The sequence below is a fragment of the Muntiacus reevesi genome, chromosome 14, assembly GCF_963930625.1.
Source record: "Muntiacus reevesi chromosome 14, mMunRee1.1, whole genome shotgun sequence".
Lineage (NCBI taxonomy): Eukaryota > Metazoa > Chordata > Mammalia > Artiodactyla > Cervidae > Muntiacus > Muntiacus reevesi.
In genome coordinates this window covers 9,225,562-9,238,165 of record NC_089262.1, presented here as the reverse complement: position 1 = coordinate 9,238,165, position 12,604 = coordinate 9,225,562, and the positions used below count along the sequence as shown (strand labels likewise).

The following is a 12,604-nucleotide window of genomic DNA, read 5'->3' as shown; positions in this document are numbered from 1 at the left end:
CCCCCCGTGATGACTGCGTGCGGTGCTGTCTGTTGCAGGATGGATGGTCACAGTATCACTTCGTAGCCTCATCTTCAACGATCGAGAGGGATCGGCAAAGACCCTACTCCTCGTCCCGCACGCCCTCCATCTCCCCCGTGCGCGTGTCCCCCAACAACCGCTCAGGTAAGAGGGTCCCGGGGCCAGCCATCTGCTTCCCTTGGATCCAAGCCCCTCTCCCCGGCCCCTTAGCTGACCCCACAGACCGGAGGGCCATCCCGACTGGGACATTTGCTAGAAATGTCAAATGCATCTATTTTCTTTCTATAGCTGGGGTGACTCTGTGTTCCATATGCACAAACTCAGAACAGACATCTTTCTGATAGAGTTCTACAAATCTCTAAGAGGTATCATAGGCATGAAATACACATCCTGGACCTGCATTCAGGGAGGAATAAGAATAAATCGAACCACCGAGTGTTTGCAGGTCAGGGTTTTCCATAGACATTTTTCCAACTTCAGGTAGTTTAAGTTGCATTTTATTGATTGTAATTGGGATACAAAGTAGGGGAAAGAGTGTGTACTCTTCCCTCCTTGAGACTGACAGGCATTGGAGAGCTATCGTTGCAGCTTTCATTACTGTTCTATACCTGATTTGCTTTTTATTATTACCTGTAAACCAGCAGATAAGTCATTTGTATATTCATATTATAACCAACCATGACTTTTAAATCATTCAATTTAATTTTTTCTAATTTTATTTCATTCTTTTACAAAAATTTTTAATGAAGTATAGTTGGTATGCAACATTATATAAGTTATGGGTGTACAATATAGTGATTCACAATTTTTAAACATTATGCTCCATTTACAGTGTTATAATGTAAAATGTACAATATTAGCTGTATTCCCTGTGTTGTACAATATATCCTTCTAGCTCATTTTATACAAAATAATTTATACCCTCTAACCCCATACTTCTATATTGCCCCTGCCTTTGTCTCATTTTTATGGCTTAACTTGGGAACTAACTTTTCTATCTACTTGTAAAGACACCTTATTTTTAAACCCTTTTTCAGTCACTTTATGTAATACCAAAGATTAAAGAACTCATTGAAGGAAAAATGTGAGCATATTCCTTAGTATATAAGTGGCATGGCTTTTATTGTTGGTTTATTCTAGAATGCAATGAATAATTGTACTCACACATGCAGGTATATAAGCCTTTATTTAACAAAAGTTTTTCCTTGCCCTTCGCTGCCCTCCTTCTGCCAAGGAAACTATATTTTCTGGAACCACATCTCAAAGCACACAGTACAGAGTACCCTCAGCAGGGCGTCCCCTCTGCCCTTGAGCACGTTTGTCATGAAACTTTACATCATGCTTTACTATCAGAGCAGTGGGGGAAATGAGAAATGAATGGGGACCATTTGATTGAAATAAATTGCCTTCTGCCAGCCCCTTGAAAGCTTTTATTTTTAGTGCTGTGTTATTGCTTGTAACATTTAGCTTCACACTGAACAAGAATTAGGAAGCCCCGTGTAACTCAAGAAAGTACCACTTGCCTCAGAAGCACAGAGGCGGCCTTTTACACATCGTATCTTCATAATTCTTAAAAAGATAAGGAGATCAAACCAGCCAATCCTGACTCAGGAAATCAACCCTGAATATTCACTGGAAGGACTGATGCTGAAGCTGAAGCTCCAGTCCTTTGGCCACCTGATGCGATGAGCTGACTCATCGGAAAAGACCCTGATGCTGGGAAAGATTGAGGGCAGGAGGAGAAGGGATGACAGAGGATGAGATGGTGGGATGGCATCACTGACTCGATGGACATGAGTTTGAGCAAACTCCAGAAGATAGTGATAGACAGGGAAGCCTAGCGTGCTGCAGTCCGTGGGGTCACAAAGAGTCAGACATGACCAAGCAACTGAACACCGACAAGAAGATAAACAGCAGTGAGCCTGGGAAGCTCAAGGGTGGTGTCTTTCTAAGAGCTCTAATTTTGAAGAATCAGTCCGTGTTAGGAAGATGGAGTCATAATAAATTGGAAGGTGCCCAAGAAGAGAAGCACTGCCTTTCAGGATGCCAGCATCCCAGGGATGCAGCTAGAGTCTCGCCTGGTAGTCCCCTGGCACAGCACATCGAAGGCACCCAATAAACACGTGTGGGCGTGATTTGATTTTTCCAGGAGTATCATCCTGGTTTACCGGAGACTCGGACCACTGTGTGTGAGGTCTCAGGAGATAATTACACACTTGACATGGTTTCATAAAGCCCACCATCTGTGCAATATTAGGTTCTCATTTTAAAAGCTTCGTTCAAGAGGCTCCAAAATATTGTCCCTTCGTGATCATTGGCGGTGACTCATAAAAGGCCAATCTTTCTGCAGTAGACCTGGGATCAGAGGAGCAAGGGCGGGAAGGGACTCTCCCAAGAGAGGAAGATGGAGAGAGAAGAGAGGACAGAGGGCAGAGGTGGAAGGGGCGAGTGAGACTCAGTAACCTGGGTGCTAAGGATGTGCAGAAACTGGCCCCAGAGCCCGGTTGAGTTATGTGGAATAGTTGGAAGTTTCTTCCCTGGTTTCCCATTGGATTTACACCCAGAGATTCTGGCCCAACTCACTCGGGGGGGGCGGGGGGAGGGAGGGTCCAGGTGTACCATCCATGTATTTTTTAGTATTTCAGGTGATTAATTCTGATGGGTAGCCAGGATTGGAAACCTCTAAGGGTTTCAAGAGCTGAGCAGTGAGTCTTGATTTTATTTGACAGGTCTGAGAGGTGGGTAGGGGGCCTTTCAGGAAAGGATGGGTAAAGGCCCCTTTTGTTAACTTCCCATCCCTGGGCTGAGACATCCACTGATACTCTCCCTCTTATCTATTCTGGCTTTATTTCCTGACCTGACAAAGAGCTCCTCAAGTTTAGAAAGTGGGCCATGACTCGTGTTTCTGTCCCCGGTATCTGGCATGGGGCTTTGTCCATAGAAGAAACCAAGTTTGATGAAATCAATCAAGTGACAGGGAACAGGCAGGCCCAGTGGCCTGGACCTGGGGGGCCCTGCAAAGGATGTAGAACCAAAAGCAGGAGGGTAAACTGAGGCTTGACTGGGGAGGGGCTTGGACTCCGTAAGAGAAAGAGAGATTTCTCCTAAAAGTCAGAGCTCCCCAGAGATTCCCTAGCCTTGATAATCGCCAAGTGTACTTACTAGATGTGGATTCCTAGGCCCATATACTGAAAATTTAGATTCGAAATTTCAGGGATCTGATTTTAGGATCCCCAGGTTCTCAGGTGAGTCTCAAGGTTAAACAAGTTTATGAAGCGCTGCCCTCAGGCGTGGAAGATGGGGCAGACTCCATGCCTGCACTTTAGTGAGATGCAGGTGACTAAGCTTGGGATTCGAGTGGCCTCACTGAGGAGCATGGAGACCAATCTGAGGTCAGCCTGTAAGATGTGCACACAATGGCTGCCTTAGCACCGGCACACTCACCTAACCTCCACTTCTCCACATTGCTTAGTTGCTCCCACTCCATCTAATCTTTTTGAAACACAAAACTTCTTTTTGTTTGTTTCCCTTAATCCAAGCAAATCTTTTCCTCTGTTCTGGGACCAGTTTGTTAAACCCAGGGAAGTCTAATTACAACCTGTCATTTTAGACCCAAAGGGTTGACAGGGCTCAGTTTCCAGGTCTGACAGGCAGATAATATCAAGGGTGCAGAGTGTGTGTGCAAGATTATTGAGGGCATTTGAAATGGAGCAAGGACACTCATCAGAAGACAGGCGCCCTCCTCATACCATGCCCCCAGCCACCTCTGCAGGCTGATGGAGAGGATCTTGGAGGTAGGGCAACGCTGGCCCCACAAATAGCCTCTGCCTTCCTTTACAGCCATTTTTTCGTGACTCAGAATTTAAGCAAAACTCATCTGATTTAATCAGAGATTCTTCACTGTCAGTCATCACTCTTCTGAAACACATCTAATTTTTTTAAAGGGAGGAAAAAGAAAGGAAAGGAGAGAAAGGGAAAGAAAAGAGAAAAGAAAGAAAAAGAAACCAAGACGGATCTCATTTTTAAAACTGGCCCATACGCCCTGAGCAGGTCACAACCCCACGAGGGTGTCTGTCTTGGGAAGATGCTCCCAGGATATAGTATTTAGTTCCCCGCCTCCAAGTTGCATGGCCCCTTAGCTAGAAAGCCCTGCTTGACGTGGAGGAAGGGGAGGGGGAAAGAGAAGAGTCAAAAGAACAAAAATAAAAACCAATCGACAGGTCCGTGTACACATACTGACCTGCGCTGCGCCCATTGCCCTTATGACTTCACGTGTTGGTGTGAGAAGCTGCACGCGCTGTGGGATGGCACGCAGAAAGTGACCCTTTCGATTTCTTTATGTAGCAAGTGCCCCAGCGTCACCTCGGGAAATGATCAGCCTCAAAGAAAGGAAAACAGACTATGAGTCCACCGGCAGCAACGCCACTTACCACGGAACTAAAGGGGAACACGCTTCCAGGAAAGACACCGTGACAGGTGAGCCCGACTCTGCGCGTTTGCTCCGAGGAGCTGGTGATGGGACTCGGGGCAGGGCGGAGGGTGTGGCCGTCAGGCTTCAGCGGCTCGGCAGGACGTTGAACGCTCGACAGCCAGGGTTCCCAGGGACTGGCGATGAGATGAAGCTGGGGGTATAAACACGGAGCATCTTGTTCCTGGAGAAGCTGGGAAGATCCTCAGTCTTTCTTTCCCTCCCCTTTTCCTTCTCACTTTGCCAGATCATGCTGCTGTTTGTTGTCTAGTCACTAAGCTGTCTGAGTCTTTTGCAAACCCCATGGACTGAACAGTCCACCAGGCTCCTCTGTCCATGGGATTTCCCGGGCAGGAATACTGGAGTGGGTTGCCGTTACCTTCTCCATTGCCCAGCTCATGATATTCTCTCAAATTAGAAAAGGAGGTCACCATAGATTTCTTCCGAGTTGGCATAACCCAAGGTGGTGGTCAAGCTTTGCCCATTAGGAGTGGGGAAGAGAGAGAGGATGGGGAAAGGAGGGGAGGGGAGGTGGGAGGGGAAGGGAAGGGAGAGAAGCGACAGAAGAGAAACTCAGGGAAACCCCAGAACTGCTGGTGAGACATTTTCCCCTCTTGACATGAAACCAACCTCTTAACATGGCGAGAACTCCCAAGAAGGCTCGTGAGAACCGCTGACCTGTTTCCCTTCAGGAGGCATTGATCTTTCATGCCCTTCATCCTTCACTCCCCCAGTCACACCCGTTGGCTCATCAGCTGGGACTCTGCAGAGGGCGAAATTAGTTACCATCCAGCCAGCCCACTCGGGCCAGCCTGCCTAGTGACCAGCCTTGACCTCAGCCCTCCTCCTATTCTGTACAGTTTCCTTGGCTGGGGCTCCATGTCCATGTCCATCATCCCCGGCAGCCTCCCCACACACCTCCCTCCCCACCCAGGTGCGCCCCTCCTCTGGGAGCAAGCATATTGATGTGTGTGCGTGTGTTGTGTGTGTGTGTGTGTGTGTGTGTGTGTGTGTCAGGGGTAGGGAGTGGGCATATGCCTTGAAAGCAGAGCTGCCAGAACCATCGGGATCTCTTCTAAACCAGGATCCCACACCCTTTGCCAAGCGGACATGGAGATGGGCGCCCCCTGAAAATAGACCATAAGGACTTCAGAACAGGTCAGATTAGGGCGTTCATAAAACTGGGTACGAGGGTGCAGTCCTAAACAGACACTGAGCCCTCCTTATCCGAAGACTCTTAAGAGTTTGAGCTGCGTTTCCCTGATACTGTTTAGGTATAGAGCTGCAGGGAAGCAGAACAGACAAATTGGATGATTTATTAACTTGTCTTCCGGATCCAGGGCGACTAAGATGAATTTTTCTAATGGGAACTGTATTTACCCCAGAGGCAGTGTTTTTCCATAGCAACCCTACCCGGCTGCCATATGAAAAGCATCGTAAACAGATGCCCGTGGCCCCTTTCCTCAGCTCAGTGCCCTGCCTCCGTGTACACCACCAGGAAACACCTCACCCTCACGCCTGAAACATCTCCTGAATGGGGGAACTGAACGCATTGCAGAGGACGTACCTTTTCTTTTGGCCATGGCCTGTGAGATCTTGCTTTCCCCCCTAGAGATCGAACCTGTGCCCCCTGAGTGGAAGCATGGAGTCTTACCCACTGGACCACAGGGAGGTCCAGCCTAGGCTGTACTTTTGGTTCCCATTCTCTGGTTCATTTATCCCCTAAGTGTTACCCCTGCTGTAGATGAGCATAAACAAAAGAGTTTGTGAATCTGAATCCTGAGCAGCTGAGAATCTATTCTGTACTGATTACTCCAGAGCAGAGTAATCACCTGAGCCTTCTTTTTTTTATTATTATTGCCCCAGGTAGCCACATCACCATCAGGCAGGGATGAAAAACTGAGACTATAATTATGAGAATAATTGTGATATCGACTGCTTTGTTGTTATTTAAGTTGACCTTTTCTCTTTAACTCTCTCACCCGGTAGAATCACTCAAAAGGTTTTTCAGTGTGGGTGTGTTTTCATTGAAATAGTTCCAGTGGTACATGATCATTTCCTGCAGACATCAGAGAATAAGAAATAAAATCTAACATATTTCTAGATGTTTAATCTTCCTAGAAAATGGCAAGAACCTTGAAAACTCCAGTGTTGAGATAGATGTCACTTTTCAAACTTATTTAGAGGCTTAAACACTTTTCCCTATACTTAAAAACGCAGTTCAACACTCTACTATCAGTCTTGCAGCAGGCCTAGAAGTACATGAGATCATCATTGAATAATATATTTATACAAGAAGGTTCCCTTTAGGACAACAAGTCCTGCATAAAAGTTAGTTGTCATCACTGTGACATTGATGGTGATGGTGGGGGTGATGATGGGCGTGGTGCTGGTGATAGACGAGGTGGGGGTATTAGGAGTAAGGCTGTTGGTGATCATGTTGGTGATGGTGAGATTGGAGGGTGTGTTTGCCCTCTTTTATGGGCTTCCCTGGCAGCTCAACTGGTAAAGAATCCACCTCCAATGCAGGAGACCCCGGTTCGATTCCTGGGTTGGGAAGATCTGCTGGAGAAGGAATAGGCTACCTACTCAAGCATTCTTGGGCTTCCCTTGTGGCTCAGATGGTAAAGAATCCTCCTGCAATGTGGGAGACCTGGGTTTGATCCCTGGGTTGGGAAGATCCCCTAGAGAAGGGAAAGGCTACCCACTCCAGTATCCTTTCCTGGAGAATTCCATAGACAGAGGAGCCTGAGAGGCTACAGTCCCTGGGGTCGACATAACTGAGTGATTTTCACTTTCACAGGTTGGTATGAACAAGTCCCCAGCCAAACTGGGTGGGCATAAGCATTCCATGTAGGAAGAGAAATGAATCGCCAACCTCTGTTCAGATTCCCTTTAGCAAATACCCATCATTTCAGTGTTTACTTGCAGATCAGATTTCTTAGAACTTGCATATCCAACAGAGTAGTTTTTCTTCTTCCCCAGTAAATCTAGGGGGCATTCAAAATTCAATGCATTGAAAAAATATCTGAAAAGCTGCCGTCTTCCTTATTTCTCAGGCATCAGAAAACATCCTAGACGGTTCCCCCACTTGCTGTGGGAAAACCATGGGAAGCTTCACCCTCAAAATGCAACGTGTAAAAGCTTTAAAGTGAAAAGCAGTTTCTTGCCTGGGTTATCATCCCCTCTCCTGAGCTCTCAGAAATGCAGATCCATCTGGGTTTTTATTCCAGGCTCCCCCTCCCCCACCCTTCTCTGTATTCATTTTCTGGCTTAGGGGGCGTCTCATTTCTCTCCTGTTTATCTGCCACTGAAGGGCCCTCGGAAAGCCAGAGTCAGCTGTTCACTCAAGCATGCAGAACTGTTATAGCTATTTCTCGCGGTCATGATTCCCTGGGAGCATTACGTGTTCAGAAGCACGCATCAGAGGAGGGCTGTGTGATCCCAGCAGCTGCACAGCCTGACTTCAGAATTCACCTGGGGATTTTGCTCTCCCACCTGAGCTTCCCGAACACCTTAGCATCCAATGGTCGCTCCCGTTTTGTCAATGTCTCTGTCTCTGCTATGCCTTTAAAGCCATTCTAATCTTCAGTATGTTGATTAAGTTGGAAATTGGTGGTGGTGGTGGTTTAGTCGCTAAGTCATGTCCGACTCTTGTGACCCCCTGGACTATAACCTGTCAGGCTCCTCCATCCATGGGATTCTCCAGGCAAGAATACTGGAGTGGGTTGCCATTTCCTTCTCCAGGGAATCTTCCCGACCCAGGAATCGAACCCAGGTCATCTGCATTGCAGGCAGATTCTTTACCGACTGAGCAAAATTGGGGCCTCTACAAAAAAAGAAAGGCATTTTCCTACCAGTCTACTCTTTGCTCAGATGCATGAAGGGCAGAGCACCCGGGAGGGACATGTGCTTCACATGTCTGGAGAGGCCACAAGTTCTGTCTCAGCTACACAGTCTCCTTTAAACAGGTGAAGTGGGCCAAAGAGCAGGAGGGAGGAACTTCCAGTAGAAACATCTGTAGCTCAGAAGCCATGACATGGAGGGAGGCTGAGACTATAAAAGTGCACATTCTTCCCCCCCCCCCTAAAAAAATGCATTTTATTCTGAGTAACAGAAAAAAAAAATTTCACCCTGTCCTTGAAATGACATTTTCTATCAGCCGATGATAGCTCCAAAGGCAGATTTTTTTTTAAGGTTTACTCATTCATTCATTCACTCAGCAAATAAAGCACTCACTCTGTGAGCATGCCCGGAGCCCAGACACTGTCCCAGAGGCTGGGGAAACCTCCGAAAGTGGCAGGACAGACGGAACTCTGTCCTCAAGGAGCCTCTTGTCTCCTAGGTAAAGGGAAGTAATACACAAGATAAACAACGGGACAAGCTTGTTAACAAGGTAATAGCAAACAGTGCTGGGTGTGATGGAGAAAATAAATGGGGTCATGAGACAGAGGGTGTCAAGTGGGCGGGGTTCCTTTAACTAACAAGGTCAAGGAGCGGTCCTTTGAGCTGAAACCTGAATTCCAGTAAGGAGAGGTAGTCCAGAGGCCAGGGGATGTGAGTTCCAGGAGAAGGCTCAGGAAGTCTAACATCCTGGATGCAAAATAAACTCGGATGCTCCGGCCAGGAAGGAGGGCCAGGGTAGCCCCCTCAGCCAAGGGAAGAAGAAGGGGAAATGCTACAGGAAGCCAGGTGGAGTCCAGATCACACAGAGCTTCAGAGGCGGTAATGGGAGCTCGGCTTTTACCGTAATCACCGAGAGCAGGGCATTGCAGCGACATAGTCCAATCTGTCTAACAAGATGATGGCTTAGCTGCTGGGACCAGAGTGGGTGGAGGAGCAGATTAGGCAGAGTGGAAGCCGGGCTGTTGAGGAGGATGCGCTAGCAGTGGTCCAGGCAAGGGATGGTGGTTTCCATGGTAATGCAAAGACAGGAGCGATGGGCATTCAACCAGACTCTCTCGGAGTGGCTTTAAAGTGGGAAATGGGCTGCCAGCTCCCACATTGTAAGCAGAATTTCCCAAGAAGAATTTTATTGCACAGCTATTATGTGCTTTTAGTAATAATCATGGGTAGAGTGATAGATTATGCTGACTTAGTGTCTAGAGTGACTGCTGTCCATGAGCGAAGAGATGATGAGATATCCTATTTCATGATCCCATAGATACTGGAAGCAAAAGGTAAGTTTTTCTCGGTATCTGAAGTGAAATGTTGTTCATGGACAGGAATACAGGTATTCAGGTTTCAGCTCAAAGGTCTCCTCCTTGACCCTGTGCCTGGTATTGCCTGGAAGTTTACATGGACAGAGCAGCCTATAGGGTCCACGGGGTCACGAAATAATGGAGCATGACTTAGTGACTAAACACAGCAACAGTGTTTTATAGCCTGCTGACACTTGACAGACAGTGTTTTCTCGAGTTTTCGTAAACTGGGACCTTTTAGCAGCTATGAGGGGGCCTGTTGCCCTGGGCCCTTCCTCGGGGCTGCGGCAGGCGTCTCGAGGGCCCCAGGTGAGGAAGCAGGCAGATGGGCATCTTGCCCAGGTCTTTGGAAGCTGCTGGCAGCTGGAGGAGACCTTTCCTGCCTTTTGTCTCGACCACAGGCTGGTCACAAGCCAGGATGCGGGGCTTCCGTCTCTGCGTGGAACTGGGCCCCAGCGCCGCAGACGTGTGGGGCCAAGGCGGGCGGGACTTCCTGCCTGTCCATCAGACCGCTGAGAAATGAACTGTCTCAGCGATGATCAGGCCCTTCTGTGAGCTCAAATTAGAAACTTCATTCTTGTCATTCTCCAGCTAAAAGCTAAGCGGCCGATCCAGAGTCCTGCACGCTTCACTGCAGGTGACAGGCTTTTGTTATCTGCCTGTGTTCACCAGGAAAAAAAAAGAGAGACCACAGCACTGGCAAGATGACCATCTGTTTGCTGCACCTGCCCTGACCCCATCTCCAAGCTGAATGTTGTTGCAAGAGGCTGACAGGCTGTGGGGATTTTATATTAGTGAATAACTTCTTTCTTAATATCGGTATGTAAAATGAGGTGTTCAGGGCAAAAGAACTTCTTCCATTTGGAATGGTCCGTGTGACACCAAGAATGGTCAGGGCGAAACCTGGCCTCGATAACCATCATTCCTGCTTTGAAGTTTTGCATTCTTTGCTAATGCTTTTGTTTCCCTTTCAGCTCAAACTACTGGAATTTCAACTTTGTATAGGAATTCATATGGTGCGCCCGCTGAAGACATCAAACATAACCAGGTAAAGGAAAGGCAGCATGCTGGTGTTCATTTCTCCCTTCGTCTCCTGTGAAATAGCTTGGAATCGTAAAAAAGAAGTTAACCTCTATTTAACATGCATAAAAGGGCTTGCAGGTGGCATAGTTGGTAAAGAACCTGCCTGCCAGTGCAGGAGATGCAAGAGACACGGGTTCGATCCCTGGGTCAGGAAGATCCCCTGGAGGAGGAAATCACAACCCACTGCAATATTCTTGCCTGGAAAATTCCATGGACAGAAGAGCCTGGCAGGATGTAGCCCATGGGATCACAAAGAATCAGACATGACCGAAGAAAACAGAAAAAGAAAATAACGTGTCCCCCATTGCTCTCCACTCATGTGTGACACTGGATCCACGTCGGTGGTGGCAGTCAACAGAACAACCTCGAATTTGAAAGCAGTCTTTATTTCACTACAACCCCATGCATTATCCGGTAGTAGAAAGCAGATTTTCCTACTGTGATGCAAAACCTGAAAGAAAGCCCCAAGTGTACAAGCGTAAGATGCTGGTTACTAGACAGATTGTCTAATTACTAGGCATGGATTAAGGCGCTCCTGTAACCCAGCCAGTTCTCATTCAGAAGAAAGCATTCCTTGCATAAGACAGTTTCCAGTGAAATAGACACGTCAAGTTGAATGTGAGCAACTGAATGAAAGGCGTTGTGTTGTGCCTCGCTGCTCAGGCGCGTGGGAGAACCAGCAGCATCGGCATCACCTGGGAGCTTGTTGCAAACACAGAAGAGACACCTCTCTGGCCCCATAACCCTCACGCATCCAGGGTCTTCTGCATCAGAGTTGCTTTTTATCTAGGTGTCTAAGGTGATTTGCGTGTCTGTGCAAGTTTGAGGAGCCTTGGCTGGTAGACACTTAAGAATCTATCTGTGTTTGTGTGTGTGTGTGTTTTATTTAGCAAATATTCCTTGACGGCTCATTTTCTCTGTGGTTCTGTGGGAACTGTAAAAGCAGGAAGGCACCTGCTCTGCTCCTTTATTGATCGGTAACTTCTCCCTTGTCCTGCCCCGTTGTGGTCATCACAGAAGGACTGACGGTCTTTATAGCTCTTGGCCATTGGCTGAAGCTCTACACTCCTGCTTGGTGTCAGGAAGGTTGTACTGGGAAGATACACCTGGAAGCTGCTTGCTTGATCACAATAAGCAGATAAAAGGAGAAGGGAAATATGCTGTTTTTGAACAGTTTGCACCACCCAAATGATCAAATACAACCAACATACTTCCACAGTGAATGCATCTCATCAACCGATGACTGTACCACTGGGCCAGTGAGCAAATTTGATCCCTTCAGCTGTAGCTGCCATCAGCCATCCTAGGTGATTTGTTCACATGAGCTCTCAGAACTGCAGAACTCAACTCGAGAAGAGGTTGACATGGGCCTTTGTGAACAATAAAGATGAACTGAAGAAGGTAACTCGTGAACATAAGAGACTAAAATGAGCTTCTGCTCCAGCCAAAAAGGCCCACTGTCCAGAGAGAACAGAGCAACAGAAAGAAATTTGAAACATGTTGTGAAAAGAAAAAATGAAAGAAGCAGCCACAGTGGAGGAGGGCTACAAGCCTTGTACGTAACTTTCCCAGAAGACCCCCCAAATGTTGGCAGTGCCTCCCCAGCCACTGAGACCAGCAGAGAAAATTCAGATGGCTTCTTGGTCTCCTTTGTCTACCAGCCTCCCTTCTTTTGACAGTCAACTCAGTAAGGCTATCACCCCAAGGGGGGGCCACCTCCGCTCAGCTGAGACTGTACCCCTCTCTCGGAGAGGATGTGGACCGTGGAGTCAGCCGGGCATGCATTCAGATCCCAGCCCCACTCCACCCCGAGCCATGGCATCCTGCACAC

The 12,604-nt window shown here is 47.6% G+C and overlaps 1 protein-coding gene across 2 annotated transcripts in view; it reads left to right on the top strand.

The window, feature by feature from the left end:
* CTNND2 (catenin delta 2) overlaps nucleotides 1-12,604 on the top strand; it is a 1,077,052-nt gene that overhangs the window by 1,060,417 nt on the left and 4,031 nt on the right. For both annotated transcript variants that reach the window (XM_065905365.1, XM_065905368.1), the window contains 3 exons: nucleotides 39-165; nucleotides 4,366-4,497; nucleotides 10,665-10,738. In XM_065905365.1, the coding sequence (XP_065761437.1) occupies nucleotides 39-165; nucleotides 4,366-4,497; nucleotides 10,665-10,738 (333 nt within the window). The remainder of the gene's footprint in view (nucleotides 1-38; nucleotides 166-4,365; nucleotides 4,498-10,664; nucleotides 10,739-12,604) is intronic.